This window comes from Tursiops truncatus, chromosome 1, assembly GCF_011762595.2.
Source record: "Tursiops truncatus isolate mTurTru1 chromosome 1, mTurTru1.mat.Y, whole genome shotgun sequence".
NCBI classification, from domain to species: domain Eukaryota; kingdom Metazoa; phylum Chordata; class Mammalia; order Artiodactyla; family Delphinidae; genus Tursiops; species Tursiops truncatus.
The window spans coordinates 32,405,123-32,418,067 of NC_047034.1; the positions used below are offsets into that span (position 1 = coordinate 32,405,123).

The 12,945-nt window shown below is 51.7% G+C and overlaps 1 protein-coding gene, 1 long non-coding RNA gene and 1 other non-coding gene across 4 annotated transcripts in view; 2 read left to right on the plus strand and 1 right to left on the minus strand.

Moving 5' to 3' along the window:
- Positions 1 to 19: 19 nt before the first annotated feature.
- OPTC (opticin) lies at positions 20 to 8,611 on the plus strand. Of its 2 annotated transcripts, none has more exons than XM_073801942.1 (7): positions 20 to 151; positions 2,060 to 2,297; positions 3,036 to 3,171; positions 4,700 to 4,858; positions 5,560 to 5,762; positions 6,813 to 6,908; positions 7,402 to 8,167. In XM_073801942.1, the coding sequence occupies exons 2-7, from the start codon at positions 2,067 to 2,069 to the stop codon at positions 7,570 to 7,572; spliced, it is 996 nt and encodes a 331-aa protein (XP_073658043.1). In that variant the 5' UTR covers positions 20 to 151; positions 2,060 to 2,066; the 3' UTR covers positions 7,573 to 8,167. The 2 variants fall into 2 exon arrangements, with proteins under 2 accessions (XP_073658043.1, XP_073658046.1); XM_073801945.1 differs by lacking the exon at positions 20 to 151 and adding an exon at positions 8,490 to 8,611 and having other exon boundaries at positions 2,067 to 2,297; positions 7,402 to 7,595.
- Positions 431 to 537, plus strand: LOC117309674 (U6 spliceosomal RNA). Its single transcript, XR_004523983.1, has one exon. It is a non-coding gene; the product is annotated as a U6 spliceosomal RNA (small nuclear RNA).
- The window catches only part of LOC109547190 (uncharacterized), a 117,676-nt gene continuing 106,868 nt past the window's right edge, over positions 2,138 to 12,945 (minus strand). Inside the window, exons 8-11 of the long non-coding RNA XR_012330596.1 lie at positions 8,476 to 11,359; positions 8,165 to 8,308; positions 4,801 to 4,870; positions 2,138 to 3,780 (exon numbers count right to left, since the gene is read on the minus strand). This is a non-coding gene — a long non-coding RNA (uncharacterized lncRNA). The remainder of the gene's footprint in view (positions 3,781 to 4,800; positions 4,871 to 8,164; positions 8,309 to 8,475; positions 11,360 to 12,945) is intronic.

The window sequence follows — 12,945 nt, forward strand, 5'->3', positions numbered from 1 at the left end:
TGATTGGCTACACGCCTGCCTTGGCTGGCTCCCCTGCCTTCCCCAGGCGACAGTCTACCCAGACCCCTCCGTGGGTCATGACTTCTCCATCAGAGTCCCCACCTCTCTGGAAGCTGTGAGCCTCCGTTTGGAACCAAAAGAGTCTCCAGGGGTAAGGTTCAAGGCTTTGAGGGGTTAGGCCCATTGGTATGCAAATGAGGGAGAGTGCTTGTGGGGAGGAGAGCACAGGGGTGCAGTGAGGTGGGGTGTCTGGGTTGAGACAGGGGATTGGGGTTGGAGGGAGGCAGTAAACTGTCTTAGGGCTTTTGCTTTAAGATTTTTTTGATTATATAATTTGGTTTGGAGTAACGTATGGGAGGTAAGATGAAGAGACACCTCTTGCTAGGATGGGGGCTTACCCCATCGCCCAGCAAAAACTAAGAAAGGGAGCGTGCTCGCTCTGGCAGCACACATACTAAAATTGGAACGCTACAGAGAAGATTAGCATGGCCCCTGCACAAGGGTGACACGCAAATTCGTGAAGCTTTCCATATATATATATATATTTTGCTGCATTGAGTCTTTGTTGCTGCTCACAGGCTTTCTCTAGTTGCGGTGAGCAGGGGCTGCTCTTCGTTGAGGTGCGCGGGCTTCTCATTGTGGTGGCTTCTCTTGTTGCGGAGCATGGGCTCTAGGTGTGCGGGCTTCAGTAGTTGCAGCACGCTGGCTCAGCAGTTGTGGCACACGGGCCTAGTTGCATGTGGGATCTTCCGGGACCAGGGCTCGAACACGTGTCCCCTGCTTTGGCAGGCGGATTTTTATTTATTTATTTATTTTGCGGTACGCGGGCCTCTCACTGTTGTGGCCTCTCCCGCTGCGGAGCAACAGGCTCCGGACGCGCAGGCTCAGCGGCCATGGCTCACGGGCCTAGCCACTCCGCGGCATGTGGGATCCTCCTGGACCGGGGCACGAACCCGCGTCCCCTGCATCGGCAGGCAGATTCCCAACCACTGCGCCACCAGGGAAGCCCGGCAGGCGGATTCTTAACCACTGTGCCACCAGGGGAGCCCCATATTTTTTATAATTGAGTCACTTTGCTGTACAGCAGAGATTGACACAACATTGTAAATCAACTATACTTCAGTTTTTAAAAATGAAGAAAAAAAGAGGGAGAGTCTACTAGAGACTTGTGTAGCCAGCTTTGGGGAGAGCTGCATTATCAGAAATACACTGGGTACCTCACATCCACACTGCACACATTCCTTGACCCATCTGTGCATATGTGGATGAACATTTGAATTCACCTGTACACAGAAACCTAAGGAACTTTCCGAGTGTGTACAACCAAACACAAAGAGCTCTTTTGTTTCCATAATCATTTGTTTCTAAAAAGCTGCATTTATAAATAGATTTTAAAACTAACATGCTTTTTTACACTGTAATCAATTTTTAAGCCTATGTTCTCTAAATGGACTAGTCATTCCTGGAACTAGGCATTCCTTATTTATTTCTGTGCCCCCAGAGACAAATCCAGTGCCTGGGACTATTAAGATATCTCATAAATGTTTGTCAAGCAAAGGCATGAATGAATGAATGATCTTTTTAAAAACCACAGGATTCCTTAATGGTGAAGTTTCTCTGAATCTAGTTTAGTGGCTAATGGTTGTACTCTGAGTGGGTGGCTGTATAAGAGAGAACATCTGTGTAAATTCACAAGTGTGTGCCTAGTTAGTAGGGAGGTATGTAGACAAGGGGACATGCATGAGTGTGTGTGTGTTAAGTAAATGAGCCTTTGCCAGGTGCCTGCACATTCCTGCGTGAGTGAATATCAGTGTGTGGATGAGCATGTGAAGAGACTGAAGTGGTGAGCAGCGAGGGGGGCTGGCAGGAGATATCCCCCTAGATGTAGCCCCAGCCTTGAAGGAGCCTGCACATGCAATGAAGGCACTAAGTGTGTGACAAATGGCTTAAGAGTCTGCAAGTGTGGGGGTGGGAAGTGGGGTGAGTTTGTGAGCTGTTCCCCCAGGACTGGATACCTAAGTGATTCGGCCCCATTCTCATCCCATCCCCCACCTGCCAGGACTTCCATGAAGCTCCTGGCCTTACTCAGCCTGCTGGCCCTGATGCTGCAGGAAGCAAGGACAGCATCTCTCCCAAAGACGGAGAGGGAGAGGGAAGGAGACCAGCCGCACGGAGAAGGCGATTCTTATGCAGTTCTGCAACTGGGGGACTATGTCCTGAGCCTAGACAACTACGATCAAGTCATTGACCTGAGCAACTATGATGAACTCACAGACTACAGGGACCAGCTCCCCAAGGTGAGGGGCATGCAGCAGACCCATTGCATTCCCTGCAAGAAACTGGGAGCCTGAGGCCTGGTCCCTCTCTACCTGTTCCATAATGCAGGTATCTCAAGCCTCCAACTTTCTCTAGGAGGTGGAAATTCTTGTCCCTCCACAGGAACTTGTCGTTTAGATAATACTAAGAAAGAGGACACAAAACTTCAAGTTCTTTGTCTGTTTGTAGCAAATTTTGTGGGACTTCCCTTAGAAGTCATACATCCCTCCTTCCCTCTGCCTTCAAGACCATAAGGTGTATCTCACTGGGACAACAGTCCTCACATTCTCCCTTGGAAAAAGGAATGCTACAACCTGTCTTTTCTTAGACTATCTTCAGTTCTGAAGTTCATTTTTCAGCCCTTTCTGGCCTTTGCAGGGACTGATCTGAAGTCTGCACTCATCTGCTGTCTGACCTTGGTCTGTGCGGGCAAGGGAAAAGCCCAGTCTGGGGGGTCTGGAGATGGGGTTCTGGCTCTGCCACCAGATGGCCCCTTGAGCTCAGTCCCTCCCCATCTGGACCTCAGTTTCCTCATCCACGTCATGATGAGGGACCAGATGCTCAGAAGGCCCTTGCCTTGTTCACTCTTCCTGCCGTCCCTCCCTCGTTTTCCACAGTGACTCTTTGCAAGCTTGAAATTGGTCGCTGAAGTTCCCAGAATCCAAAGTGAAGTCCCTCTCAGCCCCTCAAAGCTGGCTTACTGTATACTGTGTCTCCAGGTTAAAGGGACCAGCCTGGCTTCTCCAACCAGGACAAGTTTCACTCAGAGCACAAGGGCTCCAAGGACACCCCCTTCAAACCCCACAATGGCCAGGCCTACGACGCGGGGCCTGCTGGTTTCCCTGACCAGCCATGGTAAGTTCACAGGCACAGGTCTCAATAGCCACAGGTCATGGGCTGGCAGCCATAACCCAGCACCAGGGGTGCCAAAGAGGAGTGCAGTCAGAGCTATATGGAGTGGAGGATCAGGGAGAGAAGGGGAAACAGCTGCAGGGGAGGAAAAAAGAAAACAAAGGGAGAGGCCAGCTGTTCCTAATGCTTCTTCCTGAGTGCACAAACTGGATAGGAAGCAAAGAAATGCAAGAACTCCGCTGTGCCTAGAAAAGCCACCTACCTTAATTAATAGCGTCGCTGGGGGAGCAGGTTGAGTGATAATTAGATTAGAGACAATTAAAGGCCTGTAGAGAAGAATAAATAACTTTGTGGCTGTCATTTGGCATGGGGGCAAATGAAGTAGTCATACTGCTTTTCAGCTTGAGTTCCCTCGTTAGCAGCTTTTCCCTCTCCTTGAGGCCCTCCTGGAGACTCTGGGATGCTGGCATATCCGCCAGTAGGGGGTTGGCACTCTGCTGGGGATCAGAACTGAGGCAGAGGAGGATGCAGTTAATTCCTGACTTGCTTGCTCTCGGTTCCTGTTCTCTTCTTGAGATGTTTGCCTTGGATGGGTATAGGGTAATGGGGCACCTGTAGAGAAAACACTTCTGTCTGGAATCCATGACGTCCCAGGCTTAAAGAGACCATAAAGGGCCTCAGCTGGACCTGCCGTTCAAGGCCTGGGGATAAGTACACTGTCTGGTCACGACTGGTGAAGAAGAGCTATCTCTTAATCTTGGGTCTGTGTCACTACCAACAGAGTTCCGCCTTGAGTTGGACGAGCAGTGATCTCCAGTAACCTCTGTTCTTTCTAATAACAAGGGATGGAAACCTCCTGCAGTATTCAGTAAAACCTTCCCAACTTTGTAAGGCCAGTCTGAGCTCAGTGGTCTGGCCTAAGTCTCATGACCACTGGTCATGGACTGAGAACAGGGGAGGGATGTTTTCCAATAGAAAACTGAGATGCTGATAACGATGAGAAGGGGAAATGAATCCTGGGCAGGCAGTGTACACTCCACCTTGGCTCTATTATGCTTTTCAGAGCCACACAGAACATGTCTAACTCCTCGCCCACCAGGCAGATGGCAGAGCCGGCAGCCATTGGCCATTCCACTGAATCTGGCTTTATTTCATCTTCATTGCACCTTTTAGGACCAGAGAGGAGCCCTATGGAAAAGAGACTGATAGATGTCCTAGAAATGCCCACATAGGCCCAGAAAAACCTACACAGGACCAGGGTCTGATAAAGGCACTAATGGGCTTGGATTGTAACGGGTAATAACTGAGGGTGGATCTGCTTCTCTTAGGTCAAGGGCTGAGTGCCAGGCTGGCAGTGGCCAACAGCACTCCTGGGTACATTGTGACAGTCGGTCTGGGCAGCAACCCAAGAAGACACAGACAACCACGGCTCAGACACTCCCTGGGGCCGGGGCTATTGGTCCCAGAGGCTGAAGGGAGTCTGACTGAGGAGGGGGGGGTCTCCCTTTGTTCTGTCTTCCACCTGGGCCAGGCCTGCCAACCTGTCTGATCTGCGTGTGCCTTGGTTCCTCTGTGTACTGTGATGATGCTGACCTAGAGAACATCCCTCCTCTTCCCCAGACAACCGCTTACCTGTACGCCCGCTTCAACCGCATACGTCATATTCGGGCTGGAGACTTCAAAGGGCTGAGTATGTAATGTCCTGGCAACAGAAAAGAGTGGGTGGGCAGAGGGAACCCCCAGGGTTCTTTCCCTTGCCACCCAGCCACATTGAACAGTCACCAGACCAAGTGCCTTTCCCTGTTGGCTTTCAGTCTCTCCAGCTATCAAACAGAAATAGCCCCAGTCTCTTTAATTCCTTTGCTTGAAGATTTTTAGATGGCAAAAGTGACCTGTTCTTGTATGTTCTCCCCGAAGCTATGGGAAGCAGGGGAGGAGAAGGTATGATCAAGCCTACGTTTTCAGGCTGTCCCAGCAACTGTAGGTCTCTGCCGTCCTGGCCTCTGGACAAGGCCATGTTAACTCTTGTCTCTAATCCAGATTCTTCCACTAATTACTGACAGCCTTCCTGGACCTCATTGTTCTTTTGTGTAAACTAACAGGTAGAAGTGGGATGGATCCAGGGATTCCTGAGCCTGTTGGGTCTTACCCTCCAAAAGCTTCTTCCAAGCCAATCCACACAGGACAGAACTCCAGGGAAAGGTATTACAGAATCTGAGGGCTTTTCCAGGTTTATAAAGTTATTCCTTCTGGTTTGGACCTGGTGCAGGTGGAGAGCTGGCTAGCATCCCCTATCCTGAGAGGCAGGGATCAGGGCACAGGCAGCTCCAGCAGGAGCAAGGGAAGATGGTATGTCCCTCATCTCTGTGTGTTCTGCCCTGCACCTCTTAGCAAAACTGAAGAGGATTGACCTCTCTAGCAATTTCATCTCCTCCATCGATGACGATGCCCTCCTCCTGCTGCCTGCTCTGCAGGATCTGATCCTCCCTGAGAACAAGCTGGCAGCGCTACCTGTGCTGCCCACTGGCATTGAGGTCCTGGACATCCGCCTGAACCAGCTCCAGAGCTCAGGGATACAGCCTGAAGCCTTCAGGGTGAGCCAGGGCCTTAAGTCCCCCATCTACCACCTGCCACCCATGCCTACAACCACACACACACACACACACACACACACACACACACACACACACCCATGGCCCTCACAGGATATCTCTGCTCCAACCCTGTTCTGGGGTGTGAAAATCAAACCCAATTTTCCTCATCTAAACCATCAGCAGCTCCCCCTCTCCCTCTGTGGGGCACCTGGTCTCTTGGCTTCTTTCTGTGCAACTGCCCAGTCACCTCTCTGTGCACCAACATCCTCGCACACTCAGTTTCTGCTCCCCTAAAACTTTGACTTACATGTGACTGGACTTGCAGTGGTAGTGGCTCCAGTTCTCACTCTACATATTCTTTTATTTCCAAAACCCATCACTAACTGACTGATCACTGTCTTTCTAGGAGCAAATTCTCAAGAGAGAAAATCTGGTCACTGGCTGGCCAGTTTTGATGGGAAGGGCTCAACACATGGCACAAATATGGCCCCCTGGGCTGCCCACTCAGCAGGGCCAGGAAGAGTCCTGGGGACAGTTCCAGTGAGGAAGTGAAGAGGGGTGTGGATGAGATTGACACCCCAGCTCTGTCACACTCACATATGCAATCTGCTTCCATTGTGCCTGTGGCTCTCATTACGCTGGTCCGAGTGTTTCCCGACCATGCTCTCCACAGCTGCTCCAGATGTAGCATCTGGAGACTTTTCATTTGGGAAAGTCCCTTCTGATAGCAGAGATGCTGAGGCTGGGCCGAAATGTCCCGCGTCCTGCCTCCCACCCATCCCTGCCCCTTGCCTGCTCTTCCCAGAGTCGCCACTGACACTGCCGCGTGCCTTCACACTCCCCCAGCTGCCGGTGCCTCAGTGGCAGCAGCTTTTCCTTCTGCATCCAGTGGGAGGAAATGGGCCTCCCCCACAGCACCCAGCGCGGAACCTGGCACCCGGCTGAGGCCCGGGAGACCCTGAGTGAGTGAACGGGATCACATCAGCCACCCATCACTGCCAGGGCCCCACAGCACCCACCAGCCTCACGCACCCTTTGCCTCCTCCCCAGGCGCTGGAGAAGCTGCAGTTCCTCTACCTGGCCGATAACCTGCTGGACTCCATCCCCAGGTCCCTGCCCCTAAGCCTGCGCTCACTACACCTGCAGGTGAGCGGCCTCCCCGAGAGCAAGGGCATTGAACAGCACAGAAAGCGGAGGTCAGATTGCAGGGAGCCCGCCCCCTTAGGCAGCGGTGGGTCTACGTCACTGAGAGCTCATGGGAGACAAGGATTGGTAGGTGTTGTTCAGACCACTGTCCACAGACTCAGTTTGATTTCTTCCCCTTCCTGCTCTTTGAAACACTTCCCCTCCATGTCCTTATCCCATCTCACCCGATTGCTTGTTCCTTCTCCCCCTTCCCTTACCCTCTGTCTCCCATCTTCCCTTCCTCCCTCTCAATCTCCCCTCTCTCTCCATCCGTCCTCAATGGTCTCCTCTCCTCTTTCCTTGCATGGGGCATTGGCTTTCTGTGCCTCGGCTTCTCCAGTTGTAAAGGGGAGGCAAGTTGGTAGGGAGAACACACTGAGCCTGCCTTCAGTGCGGCCTGAGGGCAGAATCTCCGGGTGGAGCAGGCTTGCAGCTGTCAGTGTGTTCTTTCCAGAATAACATGATAGAGACCATGCAGAGGGACACCTTCTGTGACCCTGAGAGGCACAAGCACACGCGGAGGCAGCTGGAAGACATCCGCCTGGACGGCAATCCCATCAACCTGAACCTCTTCCCCAGTGCCTACTTCTGCCTGCCTCGGCTCCCCACAGGCCGCTTCACCTAGCTCACCCCTTCCACTGCTCCCAAGTAAGAGCCCTTGGAGGACCACCAAGGGCACGGGCCTCCTGGGCCACAGGGCCCGATCCCTGTCAGTGGTGTTTCATCCGGCACTAATCATCCTCAAGATGCAATTGCAAAACTCCACACATACCCCTCCCCCAACACACACACGGAAATGTCCTCCAGGAGCCAGATTTGTATTTCTCCATCCTCTTTCCTGAACACCTTATGGCGCCTGGCTCAGAGAATAGCGACGTCTGCAGCAAAACTCTTTCCCATATCCCCCATCCCTCCTACCCATACAGAATGCCAAGAAAATCATGTAAGAGGAAGAGGAGGAACAGAAAGAGAAGGAGGAAGTGGGGAGAAGCAGTGGCATGCTGGAGCCAGCTCTTACTACTAGGCTTGCAATAACTGATTATTAAAATTTTCTAGAATTTTGCAAACCAGTTGTTAAATACAGCCATTATTAAAAACTAAATTATATAAACTCACAATTAGATATGTTGAAAACAAATGTAGTAAATACTCAAACTCATCACTTCCCAATTACTTTACTATGTTTTACTATTAACCATGTTCTTGAACTTACTTACGTCCACGGTACCTGTGTGGTGGAACTACTATATAATGACAGGCGACTGCTGCCCATCTCTTCCCAGCTCTGCTTTCAGTGACATCACATTGGTAGTTTGAAATTGGCCTGATGGGAGTATTTACACCACGCACGTCGGTAAACACTACACATTAGGATTTTTTTGAGAAAGAGAGAGAGCCTGTTGTTAAGCATTTGCTAGCACACCACTGAGGAAAAAGAAGAGCTATTTAAACTACCCCTCCCCGTACTTCCAGGCCACCCCACTGGGGGTAGGGTGGGGTTTCTGTGGGGCTTTTAAAATTTTCTTACTTTTCCTGTGCCAGGGCTTCCTGTTAGATTTGGAGGGAGCCATTCATAAGGATGGAGAACTGACATGAATCTTCATCCGGATGCCTGCTTGTAGCGCTTACCTGTTCCTGGTTCAGTGACCAGCTTCTGAGCACGGGTGGCTCAGCCAGCTGGTTCCTAGCCATGCTCTCTTGATGTTTAACCACCAGAGGGCAGCCTTGTGCAAAGATAAATAAATACATATAGCAATTACTCACCTTCTTGCAACCTTCTTGGATCCTGGGCTGGGCCTGCTGTACTGGGCGAATGGGAAGAAGGGCAACTATGATCTAGCCAACTTGCCCCTTGAATTATAATGGGAAGAGAGATGTCATCTTTCTCCTTCTTATAAGGACATGTTGGGCAAGGGGTGGGTGGTGTTATAGATCGGTGCTTGGCATCGGGTGTTGACTGGGGCATAGAAGAAGGGTGAGGCCAGAAGTTCATGTATTCATTCAGCAAGGATTTTATTGAGCACCTACCTGCTATGTGCAGATGGTATGCAATAGACATACTCCTTTTCTTCATGGAGCTTAAAGTCGAGTGTGGAAGACATGTGTGAAACAAATAATCACACAAATAACCACACTATTCAACTCATGACAAATACTGTAAAAGGAATATTCAAAACGCTATGAGAACTTACAGGAGGGGGACACAGTTTAAGGGTCCAGGAGACCTTGAAGAATCAATGTCTAAGCTGAAAGCTGAAGGAATAGGAGTTAGCTAAGGCAACCACTCAAGGCCCCAGGTGGTCCCCAAGTCTGGAGGAACAGGTGTGTCTTGGGGCCCACCTGGAAGGGAACCCATTCATCCACCTCCCCCACCTGTGTCTAGATCTCTCCAAGTACTGTGGGTGCTCCGGACAGTCCTGTAAGCAGACCAGTCAGGGATCATTATTCACATTCTTCAGATGAAGAATTTGAGAACTAGAGAAGACTCCACACACAGGCTGCAAACTAGGAGTGGGAAGTCTCAAAGGCGGTGAGAGCGGCCTGGTACAGTTGCTGCTGTGTTCACCCTCCCTCTCCCCAAGGACCCAAGGATTCCAGGACCCAGCAGGCTCCCTGTCTCTCTCTGTCTCTCTCTCTCTCTCTCTCTGTCTCTCTCTTGCTCTCTCTCTCTATCTCTCTCACATGCACGCTCTCTCATCCCCCAGTCCCATCCTCTTCCATATCCCACTGTATTTGATTATGACCAGGCCTAGGCATGCAACAGTTGGAAACCTCAGGATTCGCAAGTGCAAGAAACCCTGATTTGAAACAATCCAATGGAAAAAACAGAAGAAATTTTCCAGAACTGGGGCTCCCGTGTGCTAGAAGCCACATCATACCCATATGCCCCAAGGTTAATATGTGCTAAATACAGAAAGTCATCTGACCCCTGTTCTACTGTGGGAGAAGGGGGCTCACAATTTCTGGACTCCTGGAATTTGCCAGACACTGTATTAGAAGTTTTTATGCACATCAACTCACTTAATCCCAACCACCACTCTAGATAGTAGAGATGTTTATCTCCACATTGTGGATGAGGAAACAAGTTTGTGAAAGTGTGGTACCCAAATTCACACAGGTAATAAGTGGCAGAGCCAGGATTCAAACCCAGGTCCCTCTAAGCACAGGTTACGGAGTCCTGCTCTCACAGCACACTTCAATGTAGGCACTACTTTCAAGGCCAGCCAAAGTAGACAGGCTCCTTTCCTGAGGCCACAGCTGCTGTGCTGGGTAGGATTTCCCCAAGGGCCTGCTGCCTTTGCAGCTGTCTCCTAACTAATGCCCCATTTTTGGCTAGGGAAACCCAAGGAATAGAAAGAACGCCCTTGTTGGCCGCCTCCCTGAAGAAATTATAAATAGTGCATCTGTCCCTCGGCCCCTCCCATGATCCAGGGAGTGGGGAGGGAAGAGAAATCCAAGTGGCTCCCAGCAGCTCTTATATCTTGACTGAAGGAGCTGGGGCTCTTCTCAGGGACCTAACGAAGTTAGGGTCGGACACCTGGCAGGGGAAAGAGAGAGCACCTCTTTATCCAGACTGAGGGTCTCCTGTCCGGCGGAATGGTAAAGACGGGTGTGAACCAGCCCTGAGGAAAAAAGGGAGAGCAGAGAGGAGTGGGCTGTGGGGGTCCAGTCAGGTGGGGAAGGGGCCTCACTGCTGATGCAGTGGGCAGTGCTAGGGGGAATTTAAATCCATCTCTTCAAAGAGCCAGTCTTTTCTGGCCTCACTCATCCAGGTCCTTAATGGCACTCAGCACCTGTGCTCCACCTTGGCAACCTTGGTGAGGACCCTTGCTCTTGGGTGGCTCCCTGGTGGCCCTCCCGCCAGCCCTGAGCAAAGGGGAGCACCTCCCCCACACCCCGTTGCACCCCATGGCCTCAGGGTGGTTCTAGCTCCAGGCAGGTGCCCTGACCAGTTCTGTGACTGTTGTGGGAGGAGGCAAAGAGGCCAGGGTAAGTTTGCAGTGATTGCCCGTCCACCTGCCCGTCCGCAACTCCACAGCCAGGCCCAGGGCAGGAAGAGGCTGGTAGGGAATGGAGGGAGGGAGGGGCTGCTGGAGGGGCTGGAGCTAAATCCATTCAGGAGCCAGGGAGTGTTTCCTCACCCTGACCTTGCCTTGCTCCTTCCTTTCCCCTTGAATTTCCTCCCTGAATAACAATCTCTTAGGCTTATGCTGTAAATTCTCACTTTACAGATAGACCTCTTTGATATATGGGATTGAATTTATGGTCCCAATAACTCTGCAGACGGTAGTATTATCTCTACTTTACAGATAGAAAATGGGAGGCTAAGTGATTTGTTCAAGGGAAAGTTGACTTAACGTATAGAAGCACAAGGGAGATGGGGGGAGACAGCCATCATTTCTTGGGAATTCCTGCAAGAGAAATGGAAATCCCATCACCAGCTGCTGGAGCAATGGATTAGTATCCCCCTCCCCACTCCCCAAGAGCTCTTTGAAAAGCAAGGAACAGAGAGAGCCTCTCTCAGACTGGCAAAATGCGTGCCACCCACAGGGCTGTGGGCCTGCATCCTGATGGTGCACAGGAGGTAGTGAGGAGAAGGCAGCTTCTGCGAATCTCAGCTCAGGAAAACCCCAGGACTCAAGGACACACTGCCCCCCATCTCTGCCCCCACCCCAGCAGGCGCATGGACAGCCCAGCACCCACACGCCCCCATCTGTGTCCTTCTTGCTTCCGGCCAGAAGGAGGGAGGCAGACAGACAGGAGGTGCACGAGGCTCTGCCCTGCCTCCTCCACTGTCTGGATCTCTCAGCTTTCTCCTTCCTCCTGCCTGCCCCTCCCCTCTCCCCCACACTAGATACCAACTCAGTTTGGCCTCTCCTCTCTTTCAAGGTCATCTCTCTCAGCTGGGCCAGCTTCACATCCCCCAGCAGCCAACATCTCCCCATCTCACAGACCTCCCTCCTGTGGTTGCTGGCAGCTTAAAGGAGGGTCTCCATAAGGAGGGGGGATGCTGGCTTCTTTCCCCACGGCTCCCATGTCTCCCTTCTCCTCCAAGAGTGACAAAGCAGCCAGGGGACCACCTCCTTCCTGTCTCACTGCACAGCCCCCCAAACTCAGACCTCCTTCTTATCTTCAGACCAGCCTGTTCATCCCTCCCAGGCGTGGAAAAAACCTGTGGCCGGGACATGCATGTGCACACTGTCCAGTACGTGCATGCAGAACGCGCTACATCTGCTCTCTTCTTTCCTCCCCTCTGCAATCTGGTTCCCTGCCCATACCCACTGCTGTGCCCCAGGCACCGGAGCAAACAGTTCTTAGCCTTTTCCTGGCACTGCTGGTCCCAGCCCCATTGCCCTGAATCCTTGTCTCTGGTGTGTATCTAACACACAGTTCACACAAAGGAGGAAACGCAAAGTGTTCTCTGCTGCAGCCACCTGCAAAGGAACCAGGTTCAGGGAGCGAGCAACTGGAATGAGAGTCCAGAGCCCTGAGTCTGACCACCTGAGGCCCTGACTCGCTGTGCAACATGCGGCAAAAGTCATGCCAGCACCACAGTCTGCCTGCCTTCCACTTGGGGACCCTCAGCCTACTTCTGTGGCTCAAAGCATAAAGAAGCCTGGTGGGCGTGGTGTATCTCCCCACCCCCATTACTTTTCTAGTCTAAGAACAAAGACCAGACCCTCCCCCACTATTCCCAGTAGCACAGGCCAACGTTGACAGAGACACCTAATGGTAAAGGAGAACGAAGGAAAACAAAGGGGAATAAGGACAGAAAATACACACCACACAGAATGTGTCTAGCCCCCAACTCAAGGTTTCTGATCCCAGATCAACTGCACTTTGACCCAAAAACTGGCTTAGCTGCAGGCCTTCCTGAGCCCCTCTCTGGTCCTGCAGAACAGGAAACAATCCAAGCTCTCCTCCCACGTAGGCCAAGGAACCTGGGACAGGGACATCCATCCTGACCCCTCTTGACATTAGAGGCAACAGCTCTTGA